General features: G+C 45.0%; 1 protein-coding gene across 1 annotated transcript in view; it reads left to right on the top strand.

The window, feature by feature from the left end:
* Positions 1 to 15275, top strand: part of GPD1L (glycerol-3-phosphate dehydrogenase 1 like) — a 67024-nt gene that overhangs the window by 29716 nt on the left and 22033 nt on the right. The window contains exons 3-4 of the mRNA XM_055414751.2: positions 7151 to 7291; positions 8775 to 8913. Of these exons, the coding sequence (XP_055270726.1) occupies positions 7151 to 7291; positions 8775 to 8913 (280 nt within the window). The remainder of the gene's footprint in view (positions 1 to 7150; positions 7292 to 8774; positions 8914 to 15275) is intronic.

Below are 15275 nucleotides of genomic sequence, written 5' to 3'. Positions count from 1 at the left end.
TCACAGCATCATCTTTCAAGACTTGAAATAGCTCAACTGGAATTCCATCACCTCCAGTAGCTTTGCTAGTAGTGATGCTTTCTAAGGCCCACTTGACTTCACATTCCAAGATGTCTGGCTCTAGGTCAGTGATCACGTTATCGTGACTATCTTGGTCGTGAAGATCTTTTTTGTACAGTTCTTCTGTGTATTCCTGCCACCTCTTCTTAATATCTTCTGCTTCTGTTAGGTCCATACCATTTCTGTCCTTTATCGAGCCCATCTTTGCATGAAATGTTCCCTTGGAATCTCTAATTTTCTTGAAGAGGTCTCTTGTTTTTCCTATTCTGTTGTTTTCCTCTATTTCTTTGCATTGATCACTGAGGAAGACTTTCTTATCTCTCCTTGCTATTCTTTGGAACTCTGCATTCAGATGCTTATATCTTTCCTTTTCTCCTTTGCTTTTCGCCTCTCTTCTTTTCACAGCTATTTGTAAGGCCTCCTCAGACAGCCATTTTGCTTTTTTGCATTTCTTTTCCATGGGGATGGTCTTGGTCCCTGTCTCCTGTACAATGTCACGAACCTCCGTCCAGAGTTCATGAGGCACTCTATCAATCAAATCTAGTCCCTTAAATCTATTTCTCACTTCCACTGTATAATCATAAGGGATTTGATTGAGGTCATATCTGAATGGTCTAGTGGTTTTCCCTACTTTCTTCAATTTAAGTCTGAATTTCGCAATAAGGAGTTCATGATCTGAGCCACAGTCAGATCCTGGTCTTGTTTTCGCTAACTGTATACAGCTTCTCCATCTTTGGTTGCAAAGAATATAATCAATCTGATTTCGGTGTTGACCATCTGGTGATGTCCATGTGTAGAGTCTTCTCTTGTGTTGTTGGAAGAGGGTGTTTGCTATGACCAGTGCATTCTCTTGACAAAACTCTATTAGCCTTTGCCCTGCTTCATTCCGTGCTCCAAGGCCAAATTTGCCAGTTACTCCAGGTGTTTCTTGACTTCCTACTTTTGCATTCCAGTCCCCTATAATGAAAAGGACATCTTTTTTGGGTGTTAGTTCTAAAAGGTCTTGTAGGTCTTCATAGAACCGATTAACTTCAGCTTCTTCAGCATTACTGGTTGGGGCATAGGCCTGGATTACTGTAATATTGAATGGTTTGCCTTGGAAACGAACAGAAATCATTCTGTCATTTTTAGGATTGCATCCAAGTACTGCATTTCGGACTCTTTTGTTGACCATGATGGCTACTCCATTTCTTCTAAGGGTTTCCTGCCCACAGTAGTAGATATAATGGTCATCCGAGTTAAATTCACCCATTCCAGTCCATTTTAGTTCACTGGTTCCTAGAATGTCGACGTTCACTCTTGCCATCTCCCGTTTGACCACTTCCAATTTGCCTTGATTCATGGATCTAACATTCCAGGTTCCTATGCAATATTGCTCTTTACAGCACTGGACCTTGCTTCTATCACTTGCCTTGAGAACCCCATGAACAGTGGAGAAATAAAGGGATCTACATGATAAGCAGCTTTTTATATTTTTTCTTCCAGAGGCAACCTCACTTACTAAAGTAGTATGTTTATATAAGAATCTGCAGAGGGGCTTCCCTAGTGGTCCAGTGGATAAGACTCCACCTTCCATTGTAGAGGGTGCAGGTTTAACCCCTGGTTGGGGAGATAAGATCCCCTGTGACTCACAGTCAAAAATCCAAACTATAAAACAGAAACAATATTGTAACAAAAACAATACTGGAAAAATGGTCCACATCAAAAATCTTCAAACAAGCAACAACAATAAAAAAGAATCCTCAGATCAAGTTGCCTGTACTCGAGGATCATTTTTCTGATGCCAAGGATGGCGCGCCATCACTCTGGAGCCAAGGATGTGAACTTCACTTCCTCTTGGCCTAAGCTGAGCTTGGGAGAACAGGAGTAAACCACAATGTGTTTGAGCCTCTGCTGTGTGGCGGCTCACTTTGCTATCTGCGTTACTCGTGCTGTTGTGTTTAATCTAAATGCTCGTCCCCTCAACAATGTAGGCGAGTTGCCTGGGGTGCCCAGCTACTTAACTGGTGGTGGAACTGGGTCAAGGTGCCCACGGGCTGCACAGTGATAACTAACCCAGGGGGAAAGAGAAGAACCTTCAGGCTTGGCCCATAGACTTCACTGGCTCTGCTTTAAAGGTTTATTTATTTACTTTTATGCTTGGTTGTGCTGGGTCTCTGTGGCTGCACACAGACTTTCTCTAGTTGCGGAGAGCAGCGGCTTCTCTTGCAGAGCACAGGCTCTAGGCTCTGGCACGTGGGCTTCAGTACTTGGCGCTCTCGGGCTCTGCAGTATGAACTTAGGAGTTGTGGTCCACAGGCTTAGTTGTTCTGTGACCTGTAGATCTTCCCAGACCCAGAATCAAATTCATGTCCCTGGCGCTGGCAGGCAAATTCTTAACCCCCAGACCACTAGGAAAGCCCTTATTGGCTCTGTTTTAAATGAGTTTATTTATTATTAGTTTTTAAATATTTTTTATTAATGTGAACCAAGAGCCCTAGATTCCTGAAATACTGGGCATCAGATGGACCAGCCGTGATGCCTTCATTCTAATTGGGTTTCCTGTCCATCTGGTAAGCCCGTTTGCTCTGAATAGTCTTTCTCAGAGCATTTCGGGAACCTTTAGTGGAGGGAACCCTTAGGAAGATTTTGGCAGGAGGCCCGTGAAATAGGTCAGCATTTCCAAAGCAGTGTCCTGATTTGACTCAGAGTAAAAGATAAGATAGAGGCTTAGCTAAAGCTGTCATTCTGAAAGAGGATATTCAATTTATTGTGTTTGTTGAGGAGAGCTTATTTTGATCCTATGTAGCAGGAATAATGGCCATGTGCACCGTACAAATGCAGCTCAGGTCACATGTTGCTTCTGTGGTTAAACCCTTAGTGCTCGGACAAGGACAATGGAAGGACGTCTGTGTGTGCCGAGGGAGTCCCCAGGCATATTGTCCCAGAGACCAGACACACCAAACCAGCTGCAGTCTTCTTTGATTTGTTGAAAAAGGAATCAGAAAAGATGGGAAGAAATCCTGGGCCAGCTGGCAGCTTCCATGGGAGTGTTTCATCACAGGGGACGTAACACTGGCTGTTGCCTGAAAGGTTAAGAATTGATAGGAGGCCAGTGGATTTTTCTGATGAGTTATCTCTCTCACTTATTTCATATCACTGCAGAATGCTTTTATCTATATTAATTTGAAAGTGCTCTGTGAAGTAGCTGATAGGAAAGGTGATTTTTAAAAATATTTTATTTTTGATTGGAGGATAATTACAATATTGTGATGGTTTCTTTTTTTATAATTAACTTTATTTTTCATTGAAGATAATTGCTTTACAGTTTCTACCATACATCAACATGAATCAGCCATAAGTATACATATAAACCATCCCTCTTGTACCTGCCTCCCATCTCCCTCCCCATCTCACCCCAGGAAAGGTGATTTTTTTTTTTAAAGTATTTACTTGGCAGTGTTGGGTCTTAGTTTAGACATGCAGGATCTTTAGTTGCTCTACAGCATGTGGGATCTCAGTTCCCTTACCAGGGATCAGACCCAGGTTCCCCTTCACTGGAAGCGGATTCTTAACCACTGTACCACCAAATCCCAGAAAAGTGACTGTTATCCCGTTCTGTAGCCAGGGTGACTGTGCCTAGTGAACAGGAGTCATCTGTGCAGGTCCCATAGCCTGCCAGTTGCTGACATGGGGCCCAAATGTGCATCTTTTCCATCTTTTCTCTGGTTCTGGTGTCTTGCATCTTACTAGGTCAGAAAATGCCCTGAAGAGAGAAAGGGTGTGTGTTTTCCAGGGCGTGGGGGAGCAGGGAGGTGGCTGGGGAAGTGGAGAAACAATAGGTCTAGAGAAGAAAGGTTTTCATTAAAATTCAGGCTGCCAGACTCTATGTGAGAAGGGGGTCAAGAACAGAAGTCCCAGCCTAAGTGAGGCCAGTTACCCCAGGGGAAGTGGGGGGGTCCGAGTTCTAACGAAGGCTGGGGGGCAGAGACTGATTGGGACCACAGGCAAATGTGTAAGAGCATAATGAGCCTTGTCAACAAGAGGCAGACAGCAATTGTGGTTCAGCATCAAAGCTGATGGTTTAGAATAAGAAACTGCTTTTTTTGGAGGAGGCGAAATATCCAGACGCCAAGGAAATCCTTACTACCTAGGCTAGATTACCAAACCGGAGAAGCCCCTCTGAAGAGGAAGGCAGGTTTCCCTCAGCCTTGGGTGTGTGAATAGAGAGAAATGCTAAGCTTTGGGTTATGAGTTTACTCATTCTAGGGGGATGACTCTCTTCATTGCCATTCAAGTCAGCTTAAGCTGATGTTTTGGGTCATATGACTAAAAATTCAGGTAAGGCTGGTTTCAGGTGCAGCCTAAAACAGTGGATTAAGTAATATCAACAAGGCCCTGTTTTTTTTTTTTTCCTGTTTCTCTACTCTGCCTTCATTCACACTGGAGCCCTTGGCAGGTCTTGATTCTGCCCCTCACATTTATAAAATGGCTGCAGATGTTCCAGACCTTGCACCATTATTCCATACTGTTCAAGGAAAGACACAGTAGCTGCTGCAGAAGATAAAGAAGCAACTATTCCTCAGAAACCCCAGCAAACATTGTTTCCCATTGTTTTATTTGTCCATTGACCTGAATAACTTCAAGACTATTCATGGGCGGGATGCGGGGGGGGGGGGGGTCATTTCCACCCAAACTCCATAGTTAAAGTGGTGAAGCAATAGCTTTTGAAATGAAATTTAGAGGCATTTTTGCCAGAAAGAAAGAGAATGGAGGCTAGGTGGTAAATTACAGGTCTTCCATACCAGCCAAAGGGATGGGGTGAGTGAAATAATGCCAGGTAGATTTTCTTGGGGAATTCTTTGAGTGAGGTAGTAACTCTTGCACATGCATTAGTTAAGAGACTAGACTAAGCTGTAAAAAAACACAATAATGTAATTTAAAGAACAAAGATTTATTTCCCTCTCACATAACAGCAGTCCAGCAGCTTTGCTTCACACCATTATTCTTGGTCCCACTTGGGTTTTCAGCTAGCACAAAAGTGGGGAAGGGAAAGTGTGGAGGAAGCAGCCGCTGTTTGAAGGACTCTGGGTCTTAAGTGGCATGCACTGCTCCATCTCTCATTCCACTGATGGGAACTTGGTCCTTGACCTTGCGTATCTGCGAGGCTGCTGGGAAATGCAGTTCTGCATGCTCAGTGACCAGTGACCAGCTTGCAGCTCTGTAGTTATGGAGAAAGGGGAAAAGAAATTTTATCGAGGAGTTGGTATCTCCATCACAACTCCCACACTAGATTTCCTAGGAGGTATCCCTTCTGAATGATGTTCCTGTGGCAGATAGCACTTCCTCAGAGAAGAACCCACATCCAATTTCCTTCTTTTGGGGAACCAGGAATGTTTAATTGCAACTATGTCAGTTACAGTTAGGTTCAAATGCATATGACAGAAAACCTAAGATAGCGGTAACCTAAGCAAAGTAAATACTTGCACTTTGACTGATGCTAAAGCTGAAGCTGCAATACTTTGGCCACCTCATGCGACGAGTTGACTCACTGGAAAAAACTCTGATGCTGGGAAAGGTTGGGGGCGGGAGGAGAAGGGGACGACCAAGAATGAGATGGCTGGATGGCATCACCGACTCGATGGACATGAATTTGAGTGAACTCCGGGAGTTGGTGATGGACAGGGAGGCCTGGCGTGCTGTGATTCATGGGGTCGCAGAGAGTCGGACACGACTGAGCGACTGAACTGAACTGAACTGAACTGAAAGGACATTCATCATAATTAACAGTTCATCATGGTGACAGGGACTCTGTTCTACTATCTCAGCTCCTTAGTCCTAGATGGCTGCCCAAACTCCAGCCATCTCTTCAGCATTTTTCTGGCCAAAAGAGGAATTCAAGGACATTTCCCAGAAACCACAAGCACATTTACACCATTGGTCAGAGCTTTATCACACAAGGCACCTAGCTGCAAGTGAAGCTTGAAGTGTAGCTTTCTTTCCTGGCAGGTATGAGCTTTACCCCAAAGTGGGGTTCTCTTGCTGAGGAAGAAGGGGAGAACGGACATTGGGCAACAAGGGGCAGTCTCTGCTAGAGATCATATGCACCCATGTCCACAATCGGTGCCCTCATCTCTGCCTATGTGTTTCTCTGCCCATGTTAATTTTTTTTTTTCTGGTGGGGGGTGGGCTGGGCTTTGCCACACTGCATATGGGATTTTCCCCTCCAGAGATCGAACCCATGCCCTTGTCCTCTGCAGTGCGAGCACAGAGTCTTAACCACTGGACCACCAGGGAAGTCCTGCCCATGTGAAATTTTAAAACCCATCTTCGTACTTCTCTGAAGGAAAATCATCAGAATAGCTGACATTTATTCAGTGCCTGTCAAGTGACAGACTCTGTTCTGTGTCATTTAATCTTCAGAACAGTGCCCTCAAAAGTACTCACATAGAAACGCTTAGTGTGGGACTGTTGACAGGCGTAGGTAGAGTTGAGGGAACCAGAAGGGCTCGGGGAAGTGGCCAGAGATTAGCAGCGGGAGGAAGCCACGGCCACCCCTGAATGGGCAAGGGGACAGACCAGTGCCGCCCAGCGGCCCCAGCCGCGCCCGCTTAGAGGTGTGAAAGGGGGGCTGATGCAGACCAGGTCAGGAAGTGGGGCTCTAGACGGGAGCCCAGGCCAGCACCGCTGCTTGCGAGCCAGGCCGGAGTGGCCCCAGGAGCAGGTCCACAGCCTGACCTGTCTCTCCTCCCACCTTGGAGCCCCTGGCAGCGCCCGCCTTGGGCTGAAGCCACCTGGAAGGCAGAGGGCGAGGGCGCCCGGGCAAACAGCAGACAGCGCAACCTCCCGGGAACAGAGAAGGGCAGAAATGGGTTGGGGGTTGGGGAGCAACAGAGAACCACTGCGCAGGATGGTTACAACCCCATTTTAAGAAAGGGGAGCCGGGCTGGGGGAGAGGGGAGGGCACTGCCAGCGTGGGTTGCAGAGTGGGGAACCGCCTGACCCGACTGTTCTGTGCGCGGTGGCAGCAGCTGATGCCCGGTCAGCGCATGCGTGGCTTGGACAGGTGTGTTTCAGGCGGGAAGTAACCGTGTCACCCTTGCCCTGGCAGGTTGCTGTCGCGAACCTCGGCGAGGCCGTGCAGGACGCAAACCTGCTGGTGTTTGTCATCCCCCACCAGTTCATCCACCGGATCTGCGACGAGATCACGGGGAGGGTGCCAAAGGATGCTCTGGGCATCACCCTCATCAAGGTGAGGCAGCCGCTCGCCAGGCACGGGCTCCTGGGAACTTGCATACCCCTTTCATTTGCTGGGGAAAAGAGCTGAGGGGAGGGGATGGCTGCTTTGGGTTTGTTTTTTAAGGATGCCTGGAAGGGAATCAAAAGCACGCGTCCCCTCCTGAGCCTCACTTTACTCATGGTTAGGAGGGGCTGCTGCCTATCTGGAGGGGGTTCACAGTGCCGGGCTCCCTCAAGAAGAGAACTTCCTGTCTATCACACGGGGCTCCGCCTTTTCCCCGGAAATCTCACGTGGTTTACATTCTCTGGGAAGTTAATCATCTTTAATTTCCCACTCCTGGATTTATTCCCTGGAGAGGACATTTTTAACCAGAAGTCCACAAACCATCCCCAGTGGCCCACAGACAGAATTCAAGAGGTTCATGGACCTAAATGTGAGGATGGAATTGCATTTTTATTTATTTTAACCTCTAACTGAAATGAGCATCTCCTTCACTTATGAATGTAGGCCACAAGCCGGAGTTTCAGTGACGACATGTTAGCAGGACCTTGACCTTGTGGTCGATACAAATTATAGGTATTTTCATGTTACTTGATAATGGCTTCAGATATCTCAAGGTATCATTTATTCCCAACTACTTGGGAAGTATAGTAATTAGACCTGCTATGGCACCTTTTTATAATTGCAAGAAGAAAATATATATATTACTTTGTCACAAATGTAGGTTTTTTTTTTTAACATTTGATAACTGTATTTCAAAATAATTGCCTTGCTGAGTAATCTTATATTTTGCTTTATGCATATGGAGTCCGAGAATGAATCCATAAACTTCACCAGACTGCCAGGGGCAGGTCTGTGTTGTAAAAAAGGTTAAGAACCCTCTTGAGAGACTGTGTTTGTAGGTGAATGTTTATGAAAGCAAGCACACTTCAAATGTCAGTCATCGATAGGATGGACAAATGAGTGATGGGAAACTACACAGGAGTGAACCAGAATATTCATGTGGCCACATGGGTCAGTCTCCCAAATAATAATATATTACAAAGCGGCATGTCACAGGTTGGAGGCACAGTTTCATTTATAGGCTTTCAAAAACAGGCATAATACCATAACATACAGTTTAGGGATGGTTTCATGTGGAAAAATGAACAAGAAAAACAAGGGAACGGCATAAATGGCGTTTAGGATAGGGGCTCACCCTGGCGGGGACTAGGAAAGACTAGTAAGGAGAAGGACGAACTTGGGAATAGACCCAGGGGACTTCAGTGGTGTCTGTCATGTTCTTTTTCTTAACCTGGATAGTGACATTGTTCATTTTCCCTTTATTGTAACTCTTTAAAGGGTACACACACACAGTGTCTGTTTACTCTTAGAAACGAGATTTTTCAGTTGCCTATGCATTGGAGGTCTAAATCTAGATGACTTATGAAGCAGCAGTCTCCAGCCTTTTGTCCTTGGGGGTTTCTTTTCCTCTAACCCGCTGACGTCCTTGCAGGGCATAGACGAGGGTCCTGAGGGGCTGAAGCTCATTTCTGACATCATCCGAGAGAAGATGGGCATTGACATCAGCGTGCTGATGGGAGCTAACATTGCCAACGAGGTGGCCGCCGGCAAGTTCTGCGAGACCACCATCGGTGAGGGCCTCTGGGGAAAGGGAATTACACTGTGTGTCTTAACAGGCACATATTCCATTTCTGGAATTTTCCGTAGTGAACTCTTCCCTGTTCCCTTACCATTCCTGGGGTGGACATTCAGTGGGGTGAACATTTTATCTTAGGAAGCTGTTCTGTGGGCACGAAGCATTTCTGCAAACTCTGGAGTGAAAGTAAAGCCGAGGAGACCATGTGGCCCGCCACCATCCAGTAGTGCATCATCGAGGTTATTCACAGAAACGCAAGGGTGCTTGCGTGTACCAAGAAGCAGATGGTTATGTCCATGGTGGAGCTCCCTAGGCCTTAGAAACCCAGCTTTTCTTTTTTTTTTTTTATTTAAACAAGCGGAATTTATTTCTTACAGTTCTGAAGGCTAGAAAGTCCAAGATCAGGGTTGAGCCAATGCTTTTCTATGCTGAGGGCTCTTTTTTTGGCTTGCAGACAGCTGCCTCCTTGCGTGAAGCGTGTGGGGGTCAGGGAAAGCAAGGCATGTCCAACTTCGCGACTCCTTGGACTGTAGCACACCAGGCTCCTGTGTCCTTTAATATTTCCCAGAGTTTGCTCAAATTCATGTCCATTGAGTCAGTGATGCTATCTAACCATGTCATCCTCTGCTGCCCCTTTTCCTTTTGCCTTCAGTCTTTCCCAGCATCAGGAGCTTTCCCAATGAACTGGCTCTTCTCATCAGGTAGCCAAAGTTTTGGAGTTTCAGCATCAGTCCTTCCAATGAATATTCAGGGTTGATTTCCTTTACGATTGACTGGTTTGATCTCCGTGCAGTCCAAGGGAAACCTAGCTTTTCTTTACTCATAAATGCCAGTATCTGGAACCTCATTGGATGCCTCGGAGATCTAGAAATTGATGGGAGTGATCCCTGCCTTCCAGAGGAATAAGCCGAGGCTCAGAGAGTAAGCTCCCTGCCCCAAGGTCACACAGCTAATATAGAACCCAGACATGAACTTGGGTCTCCGGGTTCCTGAAACAAATCCCTTTCTATTCTTACACATCAGTGTCGTGAACATGTCTGTTTCTTTTTAAAAGCGCTTCAGAATTCCTAAGTGCCCACACACCATGTTATAGGGCTCATAGAATGCTTTGCAAGGTGTATTTGAGTTTATCTACCACTCCAGGACTTACTGCCACTCTCATCAAATGCACCAGTGATGGGAATCATTTCTCCTTGGCAGCTTCGTAAAAGGAAGCTTGGAGAGATCAGGTTCTCTTGAGTAAGATGGGATGGATAGGAAAAGGTTTCTATGCATGCATGTAAGTTAGGACATTTTTATTTTTTGGATTTTTCTCTTTTATTTGTAATTGTACAGACATTACCTGATTACCATGGGACATAGAGATAATGAAAACAAAGTCATTTCTTAAAACTTAATTATTTTAGGGGCTTCCCAGGTGGCACTAGTAAAGAACCCACCTGCCAATGCAGGAGGTGTAAGACACATGGGTTCGATCCTTGGGTTGGGAAGATCCCCTGGAGGAGGGCATGGCAACCCACTCCGGTATTCTTGCCTGGAGAATTCCATGGACAGAGTAGCCTGGTGGGCTACAGTCCATAGGCTCACAAAGAGTCGGACAAGACTGAGGCAACTTAGCACAGCACATTGATTTTTAATTTTTATTTGAGTATAATTGATTTACAATGTTGTGTTAATTTCTGCTGTTCAGCAGAGTAAATCACTTATTTATAGCCGCTCTTCTTTAGGTTCTTTTCCCATATAGGTCGTTACAGAATATTGAGTGGCGTCCCTTGTGCTATATAATAGGTTCTTGTCAGTTATCTGTTATATATGTAATAGGATGTCTAGGCCCAAATCAATCGCCTAATTTATACCCCCCCCACACCACTGCTTTGTTTTCTTTATCTGTGACTCTGTCTCTGTTTTGTAAATAAGTTTGTATTCTTTTTTTAGATTCCACATATAAGTGATATCATGTGATATTTGTCTTTCTCTGATTTAGGAAAACCATTTCATTTCATTTCATTTTTGTTATTTTTTTCTACTTGTGATGAACTATGGTTGTAGTTGTTAATATACTCCTTTGATAATTGCTTCATTTACTTCGATCAGTATATATCTTCATAGCTGCATAGCATTCCATTGACAATCCCATATATCTGGGCACTTGGGGGGTGTGTGTGTGTGAGAGAGAAATAATGATTTTGGAGCGCAGAGGTGTCACAAATGGTAAAAGGAAGGAAAGAAAATGACCTATAATGGCATTACCCAGGTTGATCTTTATAAAAGCAATAAGCACAGCTAAGAAAATTCAGGGGCTACCCAGGTGGCGCTAGTGGTAAATTCAGTTCAGTTCAGTCGCTCAGTCGTGTCCGACTCTCCGCGACCCCATGAATCACAGCACGCCAGGCCTCCCTGTCCATCACCAACTCCTGGAGTTCACTCAAACTCATGTCCACAGAGTCAGTGATGCCATCCAGCCATCTCATTCTCCTTCGTCCCCTTCTCCTCCCGCCCCCAACCTTTCCCAGCATCAGCGTCTTTTCCAGTGAGTCAACTCTTCGCATGAGGTGACCAAAGTATTGCAGTTTCAGCTTTAGCATCAGTCCCTCCAATGAACACCCAGGATTGATCTCCTTTAGGATGGACTGGTTGGATCTCCTTGCAGTCCAAGGGACTCTCAAGAGTCTTCTCCAGCACCACAGTTCAAAAACATCAATTCTTTGGCGATCAGCTTTCTTCACAGTCCAACTCTCACATCCATACATGACCACGGGAAAAACCATTGCCTTGACTAGACGGACCTTTGTTGGCAAAATAATGTCTCTGCTTTTTAATATACTATCAAGGTTGGTCATAACTTTCCTTCCAAGGAGCAAGCGTCTTTTAATTTCATGGCTACAATCAGCATCTGCAGTGATTTTGGAGCCCAAAAAAATAAAGTCTGACACTGTTTCCACTGTTTTTCCATCTATTTCCCATGAAGTGATGGGACCAGATGCCATGATCTTTGTTTTCTGAATGTTGAGCTTCAAGCCAACCTTTTCACTCTCCTCTTTCACTTTCATCAAGAGGCTTTTGAGTTCCTCTTCACTTTCTGCCATAAGGGTAGTGTCATCTACATATCTGAGGTTATTGATATTTCTCCCAGCAATCTTGATTCCAGCAGTGGTAAATTACCCGCCTACCAATGCAGGAGACTCAGGAGACATGGATTCCAGCCCTGGGTCAGGCACATCCCCTGGAGGAGGGCATGGCAACCCTCTCCAGTATTCTTGCCTGGAGAATCCCATGGACAGAGGTGCTTGGTGGGTTACAGTCTACAGGGTCATGAAAGAGTTGGACACAACTGAAGCAACTAAGCACTAAAGAAAATTCAAACAGTCCAAGAAGGTATGAAATTAGAATTAAGACCTACCCCCTCTTCTCAAAGGAAATCATTGTCAGGAGTTCGTAAGTATCCTTCCATAAAAAAAAAAAATTGCATATGTGTGCTAGGCTGTACTAGGTTTTATTCTTTATTCTATTCTTTTAGTTCTTTTATTCATCTATGATTTTAATGTAGCCTGTGAAACTGTTATGTAATCACTTTAATTTTTCAAAAATAATTATTAGCTACTTTTTCCAGCTTAATCCTTTTTGCTGTTTACTTGGTTGGGATTGGCCAATTAACCCCAGTCATTCTGTAGGGTTGAGACAGACTTCATCTCCAAATTTAAACTGATAGATTTTGGCTAGGATTTCTACCTACCTCTTAGCCTTGTTATAGGAAAGCTCCCATTTGGGTGCATCAGGCTTTTTTACTTTGTAAAGACAGACAGACGCACAGAAGTCACATCTGTTTCTCTGGCTTCTGTTTATGCATTGCTTCTGCTGCCTTCTGTGGGTTGGGCCGTGACTGGCAAGAGTGATCTGAATTAAATTAAATACTAAAAGTGAAATAGAACAGGATAGTGATATTTTCTCAGTTTTCTTATATAACCTGAATTTAATCAACAGGAAATATTAGACAAGGCCAAAGGAAGGGACGTGGTACCAAACAACTGGCCCACACTTTCTTTTTGGGGGGTAGCACCTTGTGACACATGAGGTCTTAGTTTCCCAGCCAAGGATCAAACCCTCGCCCCCTGCATTGGAAGCACAGAGTCTTAACCACCTGACCGCCAGGGAAGTCCCACAACTGGCCCACACTCTTGTAAAATGTCAGTGTCGTAGGAGACATTGCAAATCTAAAGGAGACGTCTAGAGGGACCTGGCCACTAAGTGTGGTTCAGGATCCTGGGCTGGATCCAGGCTGCCATGAAGGTAACCTGGGGACGTGGGTCAAACAGGCACTGTGAGCCATGGTGCCCCCTGGTGGTGAGAGCCCCCTTTGTGGGAATGACTTCACACAGTTTGAGATGTCTGCTCAGCCTGCAAATACTGTTCAAAGTCTGTTCTATATCAGCTGTGGTGCTAAATGTCAAGGATACATAAACTCCTTCTTTATGGAAGGAGCTTCTTAGTACACAAACAGTAGAGAATTATGGACTGAGATGTGGTATGTGAAGGAGTCTTATTAAATAGGTTGATTATCTCCAAAATTTGGTGTGGAGGAGAAGGGGGATTTTCCTGTCTTTTGGTTCATATTGAGTTTGACAAGCCCTTCCACATGGCTGCTGGGCATTCTCTGTTCTGGATCACATGTCCTGGGTCCCTTCTTGCCTCATCACTGCCTAAGACTGGTAATAATAATACGATCAATGCTTTCTTATCCATGACTTAGAAGATTTAAAAATGTAAAGGGTAAACATTTGATGCCATTTGCAGCAACATGATTAGACCAAGAGATGATCATACGAAGTGAAGTAAGTTGGACAGAGAAAGAGAAATATCATTTGATATCACTTACATGTAGAGTCTAAAATATGACACGAGTGAACTTATTTATAAAATGGCAACAGACTCACGGACATAGAAAATAATGGTTACCAAAGGGAAAAAGGGGGTGGGGAAGGGATAAATTAGGAGTTTGGGATCAGCATTATACACACTATTATATAATATTGGTAAGCAGCACGGTCCTACTATATAACACGGGGAACTAGAGTCAATATCCTGTTATAAACCATAATGGAAGAAAATAAATAAAAGGTGTGTTTGAGAACATGTAAGACTCCTTTAAATCAAGCTCACCTCTCTAATGAGCCCCGTGCGTAATTTTCAGCCCAGAGGCACCAGGAAACGCCACCTTGTATCAGCGGCAGATGGTGACCGCTCTGCACCCCTCCGCCTGTCCAGTTACTCAGAGCTGCTGCTGGCTCTGTCCAAGTAGCTTAGTGGAGGGAGTGGGGGCCTGTCTGTGCTGCTTGTGAGCCCGCTTCGTGTTGCAGGCCCCTGGCAGTGGCCCGTGGTGAGGGACAGAAGAGAAAGGCAGTGACTGCATCGTGGTGTGGGTCTGGGGCTGCTTTACCCAACCCAGGTGATGAAACAGTGCTGCTGGTCTGGAGGACTGTTTATAAAAGGAAGAGGACAGTTTGCTCAAACAGAGGGAGTTCTAATATTTGGACGAACGAGCCTTCAGCTAAATGACATCATAGCAATGGCCTGTAGAATAGAAAATGTTTCTATATCCGGTGTAGCTGTCTTAAACATTTTATGATGGAAAGTGTCCTTAAACCAAACAAAAGAAGAGAGAACTGGATTAGGACCCCACACAGCCCATCGTTAGTAATGATTAACTGCTGGCTGGCCTTATTCATCTGTTTCCCACCCTCTCTCTACTCTTCTCTGAACTTTGTTTGTTTGTTTTATTTTTTGGCATGCAGGATCCTAGTTCCCCCACCAGGGATCAAACCCACACCCCGTCCATTGGAAAGGTGGAATTTTAACTACTGGACCACTGGGGAAGGCCTCCCCTGGATCATTTTGATATTATATTACTTCGGAGTGTAATTTTGTTGAACATCTTGTGTTTTTTTTTTCCTGCAGTGGAAGACTAAGGCTCTAATTGTAATGTCTATTTGTTGCTTCTCTCTTCCTGCCCCTGAGTGGAACATAGCATAGAGAGAGGTCAGATACGTCCTGGAGCCAGAGCATCTGGGTTAGAATTTGGGCTCTGCCTCTTACTAGCTTTGTGACCGAGGGCAACTCAGTAAACCTCTTTGGGGCTTCCTGTGTGTCAGAGGGGCAAATCAGTCATAGGCATGTAAATGTCACTGTCCCGTTGAGATTATATAGACCTTTGCGTGCTTGTTGTAACTAATTGGCAGTTTGCACACCTCATTCTTATTTAACATGACAGTGCTGAATGTGCCCTGGTGTTTTACTCATGAGGTTAGAGATCACATCAGAGCTTTTCAAACTTGTCTGCCCCTTGAAGTCACCAGGAGAGTG

The sequence above is a fragment of the Moschus berezovskii genome, chromosome 24, assembly GCF_049115385.1.
Source record: "Moschus berezovskii isolate FMDL1 chromosome 24, NW_MosBer_1.0, whole genome shotgun sequence".
NCBI lineage: Eukaryota > Metazoa > Chordata > Mammalia > Artiodactyla > Moschidae > Moschus > Moschus berezovskii.
This window is presented reverse-complemented; position numbering and strand designations above follow the sequence as displayed.